General features: G+C 37.8%; 1 protein-coding gene across 2 annotated transcripts in view; it reads left to right on the forward strand.

Moving 5' to 3' along the window:
- The window catches only part of lsp1a (lymphocyte specific protein 1 a), a 40,029-nt gene that overhangs the window by 16,373 nt on the left and 11,261 nt on the right, over positions 1-12,395 (forward strand). For both annotated transcript variants that reach the window (XM_081356632.1, XM_081356631.1), the window contains exons 5-10: positions 1,892-2,153; positions 2,324-2,464; positions 6,717-6,760; positions 7,398-7,479; positions 7,783-7,923; positions 11,098-11,196. In XM_081356632.1, coding sequence (XP_081212758.1) covers positions 1,892-2,153; positions 2,324-2,464; positions 6,717-6,760; positions 7,398-7,479; positions 7,783-7,923; positions 11,098-11,196 — 769 coding nt within the window. The remainder of the gene's footprint in view (positions 1-1,891; positions 2,154-2,323; positions 2,465-6,716; positions 6,761-7,397; positions 7,480-7,782; positions 7,924-11,097; positions 11,197-12,395) is intronic.

Here is a 12,395-nt window from a genome sequence, read left to right on the forward strand (position 1 = left end):
GGAATTTCTGGAATGCCACCGCCTGCTTTTTTCTTCCTGAAACCTTACGATGACCGTGTTTACTGAGTCACCGAACAGGCAAGCAGGGGAAAGCGGGGCATCCTGAAGGAAGGTCTTTTCTTTCTCCTTCATTCCTGAGTTTCAGCCATAAATGCCTCTCAGTGGCCACCAGGGCTGCCATGGAATGGCCCACTGACTTGGTCGTCTCCTTGGAGACACGGAGAGATAAATCTGCTGCCTGACGTAATTCTCGAATCTTGTCAGTGCTGACCTCCTCACTCTCACTCATGTTTTTTAATAGGTCGGCCTGGTTTGCCTGCAGGATTGACATAGTGTGCAGGCATGCCGCGACCTGACCTGCTGCCGAATAAGCTTTACCCACCAAAGCTGATGTGTTTCTGACTGGCTTGGTGGGTAATGCCGGTGCTTTAAAGGACAATGCAGACTCAGGGGAGAGATGGCTCGCAAGCGTCTCTTCGGCCCTTGGCATCACCCCATAACCGTGTTGTCTAGACCCATGTACATTTGAATATGTGGATGTTTGTGGACTAAACACACGGTATGAAACCGGTGTTTTCCATGACTTTGACACCTCAGTGTGGAGGTCGGGAAAAAACGGCAAGCACCTGTGGAGGCATCAAACTTGCTTTTTTGCCTGGTCTCCTGTTCATCTGCTGGCCACTCAAAGCTTAATTTAGCTACAGCACGAGTGAGGACCTCCACAAGCTCCTCACATGCAGGAGACTGAAGTGACGAGTCTTCAGTATCTCCTGTCCCGAAACTAACAACATCCAGCTCCTCAGAACTGGATAGTTGCAGTATCGGTGCCTCACTCTGGGCGGAAGTAACCGCAGTGCGTGCATCCAAACCCTGAACTGAGGCACTGGATCTGACAGGTGAAGGCAGAGAAAGGGCTGGGCCCGCGGCAAACTCCTGCCTAGCAACTTCTAAGGACAGACAACAACACCAGAGACAATGATTCACACAGAGCACTTGCTGAAGACACAAAAGCTGACGCTGTTTGATTCAGGTGTGCTTTATAGTTTCCTGGGTGATGACGTCACCCGCCTATTACGTTCCGTCATGCCATTTGACTGATTCCATACAGTACGTGCTTCATCACGCAGGGGCGTTCCCACAGCGTTTTGACGCAGCTCGAGTTCCCTTGTCTTTATTGTTACTTTTGATCAATGCCCTTGCTGAACTTCATAAAAACCCGTTTAAACGGCACTGTATATATTGCATTACACTAATGAGAAAGCTAAAAAAAAATCTTTATTTTAAAAATACAGTCTGTTTAACGGAAAAAGGAAAATTATGTATTTAATCATTATTTATGAGTCATTATTTATGTTTTTGATAAATAGTCACTGTATTTGATAAATTATAACTGTCTAAAAGAAAATTTTACTAACATTATAAGTTGACTTTAGGGGGAAAATTAATGTAGAATTTGGTCCTGTTAAATTTAGAGGCTTATGTCATATATGTTATAGACGTGACCTAATATTGTAGCTGCCAAAAAAGTCTTGCCAGGAAGCTTCTAAAAGGGCTGTTAAGGGAGCTGGTTAATATCTACTCTTGTATAGCCAGATCTTTAAGCGTAAGGTCTGGCCCATTCAACTGCTTATTCTGGCCAAAAACTATCCACTTTGACAGAAAGAGACAGCCTTGACTGACATGTAAAGCGACCAACCTGTTCAATATTTACGAGCTGTTTAAGGTTATCTGAGATATATTCATATTTGAATGTGTGGAAATATAATAATCTCTGTGAACAAGCACCAAAAATGTCGAAAATGTATGACTGGATGATCAGAATATCTAATCAAAATAACAAATATGCCATCTTGAGACTAACCCCATTTTCCTGTTCTCCACTCTTCTCCAGCAGGACTGTAGATGTAGATCAGGCCTTTGAAACTAAGAAAGATATGCATGCCGGTTTGGAGACAGAGCTAAAGCTCGAGAAGATTAGACGTAGCCACCAGGAAAAGGAGAGCCAGGAAATGGAGCAACTACGGCAGCGTCAGGCCGAGGCTGAGCTGGAGCTAGAGGAACTGAAAAAGAAGAGAGAGGAACGCCGCAAAGCTCGTGAAGAGGAGGAGCGGAAGAGAGATGAAGAGGAACAGCAGAAAATAGCCAAACAAGAGGTGGCTGAGCTGATTTAAAAACACAAATATTAGCCCAGCTAACGAATATATGTCTTTAAATGCTTTTCAAACACTCTGTTTTGGTTGTGGGAATGTTAAACTTTCCAGGTTTCTTCCAGAAGCAGAACATTATTTAAAGATTCTATTTCATTTTGTATTAATAACTACAGGAGGACAAGAGACAGATGAAGGAGGACATTGAGAGGAGGAGGATGGAAGCGGCAGAGAAGAGAATGAAGAATATAAACATCACTTCCACAGATGGTGATGACCCATTTAACCCTCTAAACCCCATCAGTCCAACTTTTAAGGTAAATATCTTCATAAACATTCGTAAAGGGATAGTTCACCCAAAAAGGTAAATTTGCTGTTACCTATTTACTCACTATTCAGTAGAACAGTAAAGAAGATTTTTAGATGAAACTGTGGTCCTTGGTGATTTGTATAATGCAAGCGTTGAGAATCTGTGACAAGCCAATCTTCCCGATCGAGGTTCCTGTTAGGTTGTTGTATCCAGGATAAGCACACAATATGAGTTTGATGAACAATACAACACACAGTCCCCCCACTCTGTTGTAAACAAACACAGTGTCAGCACATGTGTGAGTTTGCTCCCGCACATTCGTCATTATGCAACAGGAAGCTCGTGCTTCAGACTGTCGTGAATGCGCTCAGGACCGTTTGCCGAGGCTGTGGATTACAGGTAATAATAATGTTGTAAATAATGTTCAGTTTCTTGCACAGACCGATCATTTTGCTTCACAAGACCTCATCGTATCGTCAGGAGCCATGGGTATTCATTTTGTTTTGCCTGTATATGTTTATTTTTTACCCTCAAAGTGACAGGAGCCATTGACTTGCATTATACAAATAACCAAGGACCACAGTTTTCTTCTTTACTGTTCAATTGAAGAAAAAAAATGTCACCTACATTGTATTTTGGATGGCCTGAGGGTAGGTAAATTAACAGCAAATTTTCATTTTTGGGTAAATAATCTTTGAAAATATATCTTCAATTGCATCGCTACGAAAATCTAGAAATGATTTTACAACTACAACAAATAAGCAATTCTCAGACAGTGAACATTATGAACATTATGAAAAATAATCTTGTTCTTTTTTCAGAATACAAGCCCCATTTTATTTTGTAAGTTGCTTGTGCTTGTTGTGCTGTGATCATAACCACCTGTTTGCAGTGTACGTATATTATAAGTGGTTGAACACATATTTTGAGTCAAGTGACGTGCATGCATATTCTCCAGATAAGATTTACAGGAATATCCCAGGTTAAAAAAAAATTAACATGTTTTTAAGTATCACAGAAAATAATTATTACCTGTACTTTGTAAAATCAAACTAATAAAAATACATAATTTTATTTGGTAACTGTCAACATGTCATGAGTGACTCATTACTGAACTTGGGATATTCCTTTAAATTGGTTTAGTTCATTTTTAGGCCATTTTCTTTTTTAAAGTTTTTGTTTCTTTGCTTGAACTATCAAACTACCAAAACTGTTTGAAAAGTGTTATTTGTTTCTTTGCTGCACTTGCTTTACAGTGAATTATAAAACAGCTGTGTTTTTACACATGCACTTATGGGACTTTCATTGTTGTACATCTTGTCAAATTTATTCTGACACATTTGTCCATTTCTTGAAGACGTTTCATCAGTTCGGACACAACCGATGAGTTAAATTTCATCAATAAATGGAAAAACACATGTTTAGAGGCTCCAGAAAAAAATCAACATGACATTTTGTGATGATTAAGCATTTGCATAGACATATTCATTAATGAACTGTCCTAGATTTTCTAAAAACAGGATCATACATCCAGAAGTTGGAATAAAATGAAAACAGCATAATGGTAGATTTCATAACCAGTGGTGCTTGCACAACAAACAAAATCCTAACCCTAATTAGAGACCAGAGTATCATAGAGACTTGTGGCATGGATAACCACCAAGAAACCAACCAAACCATCTTAAAAACCACATAGCAACGCCCTGGCAACTACCCAGAATTATAGCGGTGAGGTTGCACAGGCAGTACAGTAGGTCTGCAGACTCTTTGATGCCTGGGGGATCGGTCTCTAGTCAAATCTTACCAATCTAAATAAAGTAAGATTACTCAGACACTTAGTGGTTCAGTCTAAACACAAACTGTAGGTCATGAGAATAGCAAAGCTGGAATTTATAGCTAGGCTGGCTTTTATCCACTGGTATCCAAGGTCAACCCACAAAGATGCAGAACATAGTGTGAGGGGCACAAAACCTGGACCCCTCAGCAATGGAAAGCAAGTAACCTTATGAGTCATTTTCCAACATTGCAAGATCTTAAGGTCTTAAGGCCAATTCACACTGCACCGACAGACGCAGACCAACGCTGTCAGTCACCAAGGAACAGCACGTCACTTCTCAGACATTCTAATTCCGATTTAGCATGTTCAGTTGGAGAAAACAAGCTTTGACAGACGCCAACAGACACACTGATCAAAGTTACTGTTGCCGTCTGTCGGTGCAGTGTGAATTGGCCTTTAATGCTACATCTACATTCTCCGGATACATTTTCAAACAGCGTTTTCATTTCATTTCAACAGTTCATCCACATTAAAACATCTGAAAATGCTTAAATCACCTTACTGCGCATGCATAAATACTAAATAGTTCACAAGATGACATAATAGACATAATACTGTAAAGTTCTCAAATTTATCCATCTGAGAGAGCACTTTCAAAAAGCGTTTCAAACGAAAATGTATAAGTGTGGACAAGTGAACATCTTGAACTTTTATGTGAAGTTCTTGAGAACAAAGCAGATTTACAGATCCTAATCTCACAAACAACGGAAGGAGTTTTTTGAATTGCGCAATATCTCTCAGGAATTCAAGAGTGCATTATGGCATTCTAAAGGCTGCAAAAAAGCCATAGTCCCTGCTGTTAGGTTTATTGTACTAGAATCAGGTTAGCTGCTTGTTATGTTGTCCATTCCTCATGCTGTGGTATAGTATTCTATCTACCCAAGATGTTAAATCAAATGTGATAAATATTAATGGCTTAATACCACAATATAGTAGGGAAACACTACACTATCGGTCAAAGTGTGCACCACATCAGCATAGAATGATTTCTGAAGGATTACTGTATGTGGCACTGAAGACTGGAGTTCTTCAGAAAATTCAGCTTTGCCATCACAGGAATAAATTACATTTTAAAGTATATTTAAATAGAAAACAGTTCTTTTAAATTGTAATAATATTACACAATATTACTGTTTTTACAGTATTTTTTTTAATCAAATAAATACAGCCTTTGAGAACATTAGAGACTTCTTTCGAAAGCATTAAAAATCTGAATTATTGTAAACTTTGTTTTGACCGGTCGTGTAAAGGCATCAGGCTTAATAATTTCTCATAAAATTTGTCATAAATTATGTTGTTGGGTATTCACTCACACTAAGTGAAATGCCACAATTATTCAGGAAGAGGCTATCTGTTTTGTATTATGTGCCATTTAGGCGAGAGGCTATCTGAAATAAATGATATAACAGTTTTGTACTCTGTGTTTTGGGGACCCTGAGATTCTTAAAAAGTAGTGATTGACAGTTGAAAGTACATTCTCAGTGAGCAGAGGTTAAAAAGCCAGCGGGCTCAACAGCAACACAAGGGACACTGTTATTCTGAGGAAATGAGAAATGACTGGGACAAAACTGGGCAAATTCATATTTACAGCTGCACCCATCTGTTTGGCCCCATTCTTCTTTCTACCACAGTCATTTTAATTGACATTAAAACGACATTTTGACCTCACAAGACTTTTTGTCTTCGTTTGTAAAACCCTCTAAATGATCTGGGCCCGTATTCATGAAAATTCCTAGTGCAAATAGTTTCTCCTAATGACAAAATTCTAAGAAAATCCTTAGAAATGTGGGTGTATCCCTTTAAAATTAACGAGAAGATCCTAGTAAAGATAAAAGTTATTCACAAAGCATCTTAACCCTAGCTCTTAAGGTCAAAAAGTGTTAGGAGAAGGGAGGAGGACTTTTAAGAGGATTAAGAGTTTCTTTAGCAGAGGAGAAAATGGCAGAAAGACTGAGAGGAAAAAGACAATGCTGCAGACAATGGATGACAGCATAGGCATTATGGATTAGATTGTGCAGGGATGATGTTTGTGACCGAGACACGCTAACATCTCCGACACAGCGCAGAAATGCCATAGCATCAGAAATTAAAGTAATCACTACATTAAGATATTTGGCAACTGGGAAAATATGCAGCAGTGATGATTTGGGACTGTCACAACCTTCTATAAGCAGAGTGATCACACAAACAATTACAATATTCAAACCACCACATAAATAGACACACCAGCAATCTTAAATGAATCATTAAACTTAAAGTCTATTCACTGATATTTTTCCCTCCAGTCACAGCAATTCTCGAGGTAACAGTTCACTGGAGGGGAAATGACTACCTTTTGTTGCTTAATCACTGCAGAACTGTTTTTCCAACTCTGCTTGCAACTTTTTTTAATATTAAACTTTTTTATTTGTTTTTATTCTAGATCACAGAGAGAACAGAATCACTGAATCGATCTTTAAAGAAAAGGTGAGTTCATTCAACAACATAACATTGTAAAAAGGCACAGCAAACAAGCATGCACTTGACCTTTTTTTGGCCTCAGTGACTGCTATAAATGGCAGATTCTTACAAGTATGTTGGCAAAATGGCTGTTGTCTAAATGTAAATATTGGCATGGGCGGCATAGGGTACTATTATACTTTGTTAGTCCATCGCCTTGTCAGCAATGATTTATGGGTCGGCTAACTTTAACCAGACTGTATGCTTTTCCTGATGTCTAGTAAGATATTGTGGTGGATTAAAACAAGACTTATCACCAATATACACAAAAAAGTTCAGGACACTATGTAAATATGTAACTTTTAAATGCAAATATTATATATGTACAATATATAGTAGCCTTTTAAACATTATATAAGACTGAATATGTTTTTATGTATTTTGCCTGCATTTCAGTGTTATTTTAGTATTACTTACATACTGTTATATTTTAAAAGTATTTTGAATTAGCTTTTATTTTTTCAGTTTTCATTTTAATTTTAGTTTAAGCTTGTATTGTATAAGATTTTTTTTTCAATTCAATGATTTAAAAAATATATATTTTAGTTAACAATAACAACACTGGTTCATATGTACCAATCAAGAATTTTTGTATTGAAAACAGTAACAGTTTCAAGAAGTCCCAGAGACCCGTACTCCTGCCCAAGATTGATGACAAACTGGAACAATACACAAATGCAATCGAGGTTCAATTTACAGTCTCATCCTACTATATGTTATGCTTTCATGTATTGGTATATATTAGTTTCTAGTCAAAGTGTGCACAGTAACTTTTTATTTTAATATCTAATGCCTGGTTTAAGAACAGTCTCTTAGTAAAAGCATTATTTAGGGCTACCAGTCCTGTCTCTGGCAGCATTTAAACTAATGGATTAGATGTTTACATTTAGAGTATCTCTAAGTAGACAGTCTATTGTTCAATTAGAATTTTCTTAGAAACAATATATCACTCTTGACTCACTGAGTCTGACTGCCCTAATGTGTTTCAGATCTCGTCTAAAGAAGCAAAGATGACTAAGCCAGTAGTAGTGGATATGCCATGTGTCTCTGCTCCGGTGGCCTCCAAAAAAAATCTGTTTGAAGCAGGAGAGGCCTGGAGTCAAACCAGCCTAAAAGGAATGCCCTCAAAGGTCAGAAATCAGACGGTCAATTATTTACTCCCACAAATAAAAAAATTAAAAAAGCATTTCCTACTAAACGTAGCAAACGTGTCGGTTACGTATGTAACCCTCGTTCCCTGATGGAGTCGGATGTAGCGTACTGATTGGGATAGCTTTGAGAGACCAATCTACTTCGAGTGAAATAAAACGAGCCAATGCACATTGGTATGTGATAATTGCATCAGCTGCTCTACCTCGCAGCGCAAGCATATAATGAGCAGAAGGTGCATCGCATCTTTGTTTTACCGCTGAGGAGCCGAGCGGAGCCCGGAGTCAGCGGTGGTCCAGCAATAGTGGCGACGGGACTACGCCTCCGTTCCCTCCTTCAGGGAACGAGGGTTACATACGTAACCCGAGACGTTCTCTTTCAGTTCAGTCACGTTCAACGTAGTCGGACGTACCGTACTGATTGGGATCCCAATTAACATGCCACCTAGTACTGCCACCTTCCAGTGCCTAGCGAAAGCCTCCTGATCCCCCTGCATTTATTGAGGCAGAGATGGGACAGGGCTTAGGCCAGGGAAGTCCACTGCTGTTCCGCATGTCCCACTCAGACAGACTTGGATAACACTGGCAAAGCGTGCCCTTTCAGTGGAAAGGGAGATACACATCCTGCCTGTAGGGAAGTATCATGTGGAGTTTACACATATGGACTGGGCATTTCCGGGCAGTACAACATATGTAATGTCACTGAGGCAGAGATGCTCACAAGTCTCTGAGCTAGAGTCCAAGTCAAGTCTCTGAGCTAGAGTCCAAGTCAACTCTCAAGTCTCTGAGCTAGAGTCCAAGTCAAGTCTCAAGTCTCTTGTCGTTATAATAAGTGTTGCGTACAGCGACCCATCCAGGCTGCTTAGAACACTGCATAGCTATATATAAGGAATTCAAAGCATGTAATATGTTATTATGACTCATTTATTTATTAGCATACAGTATCAGCTTTGATTTTGGTATATAATCAGTGTAAACAGGCTATTGCAACATGACAAAAACTGAATTTTATTAGGTTTAGTGGCAACATGTTACAATGTTAACATGGTACAATTTCTGGTAAGCTACATTTTGTTATTATTGCTTGACACAAATTTCACGATTTCAAATAAATTAAATTCTTGTGACTTGATTTAATATTTGGTTAAATATTAGGTACACAATATAGGTGTTAATTTTTCTCAAGAAAAAAAAAAATCTCACCTAATGATGTAAACATAGCTACAAAGAGCCCTATCAGCTGGTAGTATTACTTAAGGTTAAAAATAACTCAAATTAAATATAATGCGTTTTTTTTTATTATAATAACAACTTTAGTAAAAGTAAAATAAAATATGTCAAATAAAAATATAATAAATATGTAATATAGTACACATATTTAGCAAAATACTCTCTAAAGCTCTTTTTTTCTAGCCAACTAACGTGCTATAGCCCATATTATGGTCATTAAATGGATTTTCTGAGGTAAATGTTATGTGACATATTTGTTCTCCAGCTGTTTTATTGACCCCTTTCCGCGGATGAAAAACACTGATTGATCGATATCATGTATGAGGATGGAATATACATTTCGGTAAGTTGTACTGTATCGTTCAGTGTTCGTGTTTATTTACTATTAGCTAGTAGAAAGGGTCGGTTCATGTGCCGTTAGGGATCTGTCACGTCACATTTACAAGCGCCAAAACGGTATTTATTGTTTTTCAAAACGGTATTTACCTTTTTGTAGGCCATCATTTGGGCCTGAACCAGCTGTTATTAATTTCCACTGACAGGGGGCTGGATTGCTTTTTAATTACTGTAAGTTTTCAGCAGTTGTCTTGGCTTTCCATGCCTTTTTGCGCCTCCCTTTCTTCATGTGTTCAATACTTTTTCCCTGTGTCATTTCACATTATTACACATAACTTAATTTCTGAACTTATTTTTGTTTGTTTCTTTGTATGTATGGCTTACTTGGGTTGTTACCAACATCTGGTGAAAATTTCATGTCAATAGCACCTTTGGAAATATATTTACTGAGAAAAATTATGACGTGTTCAATACTTATTTCCCCCACTGTATCTGTGCGGCCCCGAAGTGGTCCCAAATTAGCTGGACCGCCTGGGGATGGAGTCTCCACTCTCCCTGGGCCACAGGCTATTGTGAGAGCTCGTCGGCGGCACGATTGAGCAAGCCGGGGATATAAGTGGCACGAAGGGACCTCAGATGCTCCATAGGAGGACATGGCGGTGTACTACACAAGGTGTACTACTAGAAACTCGAGGCAGTTGATGTGCCAATGCAGTTTGGGGTCCAGCACCAGCTTTGAAGAGACGTTCTCCCGAAGAAGCAGACTCGTTTTCTTCTTTGAAGTTAAAACACTCTCAGATAAGATTGCAGAGCAGGAACAGTAGCCTACAACCGCTCGGCTTTGAAGTGAAAAGCAAAGATGCGACGCAACTGCTGCTCATTATATACTCGCCGAGCAGCTGATGCAATTATCGCATGCCAATGTGCATTGGCTCGTTTTATTACACTCGAAGTAGATTGGTCTCTCAAAGCGATCCCAATCAGTAAGGTCGTCCAACTACGTTGAACACGATCGAACTGAAAGGGAACTCTTCACTTCATTTACCTTTATGTAGTTTGAAAAAAAAGCAGATATACTGGGTGTTCTTATAGTAAAATGAAAGGGAAGCTTTCAAGATGCAAGCGCAATAAAATCATAAAAATGTTTCACACAACTCTTATGATATATTTCAAATCTGTATGGGAGGTCTGTGTGAATGAAAAAATTAAAGAAAAAGTCAAATTAATATGAAATCAGCTATTTCATATCATACCTTTAAATATTATGAGGGAAAACAAAGATATCAGGGCACTTCTATAATTACTATCAGATTGTGCAAGTATGGAGGTCATGAGGCATGAGTGTAGCAGCGTGAGATAGGTCATGTAGTCATCTAGTGTGGAACAACATCTGTTCTTTACACTTTCACACTCAAACACACACTATCAGTTTGCCAGAGTCTGACACACATAAAGATCCATCAGTGGGAAGCTGTTGTGTAGGAAGTCTTGGGTAACATTAGCCAAAGCAATCATAACTTTATGAATTCATTTTTGTTATTTATACGTTTTTGCAAGTGTCCTAATTTATGTACGGTTTTATATTTTTAGGATACAGACATTGTGAAAGTCGGAGTAGCAAATCTGATCAACCATTGGGTGAAAGGAAGTCCAGAAGGCGGGAACAGACACTCCCCTTCCACACCATCTGTGAGTCTATTAATGAACCTGGGTAATGTTAACCACTGGGCTGGGGAGTTAAATGTATTATGGTGGAATACAAATTCTGATCGTAATAAAGTAAAAATACAAATTGTAATCAAGTAAAATCACAAAATAATGCATTTATAGTGCCCCCTTGTGACAAAATGATCTACTGCAACTTCACTTCTTTTCCCTTGTTTTCACAAAATCCAGTTCATCAATCATCAAGTCAAACAAACCACCATATTTTGATATGTGGTTTATAATGTTAGTGGTTAAGGTCTAAAGAAAAATCATTCAGATCATTACGTCCAGATGTAATGAACATTGTTTCTATCAAATGTAAGGACTTTTGAAGACAAAATGTTGCTTGCTTGTTACTTTCTTAAAAAAAAAAGAAAAAAAAGCATTAATCATTAATCAAGTGATGCTTAAATATATAAAGGTTATGTAATGTCTTTTTAAGTTTAAAATGACAGCCCCTGGTTTATATCAAACAAATAGTTCACCCAACAATCGTTTACTCACCAACGCGTTGTTCCAAACCCGTTTGATTTACTTTCTTCTGTGGAACACAAAATGAGCAATTCTGAAGCCTGTGCTGGTCTCTCTTCCATGCAATTATAATGAATGGGAATGGAGAGATTTCCATTTTCTGAAAGGACACAGAAGCACCATAAAAATATTATTAAAGTCCATACCAAGGTTATTATAGTTTTGCATTTTTAAATTAATTAAATTAGTTTTTATTTTAATATAATTTTCAAATTTGCAATACATTTCAGTTTAGTTTAGTTTCATTAATTGTTTTGTTAGGTTTATTTTGTTTTTATTTTGTTATATTTAGTCTTTATATTTAATTTCGGTTTTAGTAATTATAGTTTAGCAGAGCTAACGGAGCACTTCCAGAGTAGACCAAAGCAATTTCAGCAAGTTTAATGTTTGCATAGTTTACAGCTAACTCTTGTGCAAACCTCTCAATAATAAAAATAAAATAATTGTTTGAGATTGAAAAAACAAAACAATCAAATGCAACTTAAAAGTATAAAAGTAAAAAAATAAATAGCTGGCCTTAAGAAGCCTATAACGTTACAATATGTGGTCAACAGTAAACCTGTAACATGTCTGTAGCCAACATTAAGTATTAACAACCATCACAGTCATTGCAAATAGCAAGAGTCTATTGTCCCTCAGAAGCAACTAAA

Source organism: Scardinius erythrophthalmus, assembly GCF_964197995.2.
Source record: "Scardinius erythrophthalmus genome assembly, chromosome: 24".
NCBI lineage: Eukaryota > Metazoa > Chordata > Actinopteri > Cypriniformes > Leuciscidae > Scardinius > Scardinius erythrophthalmus.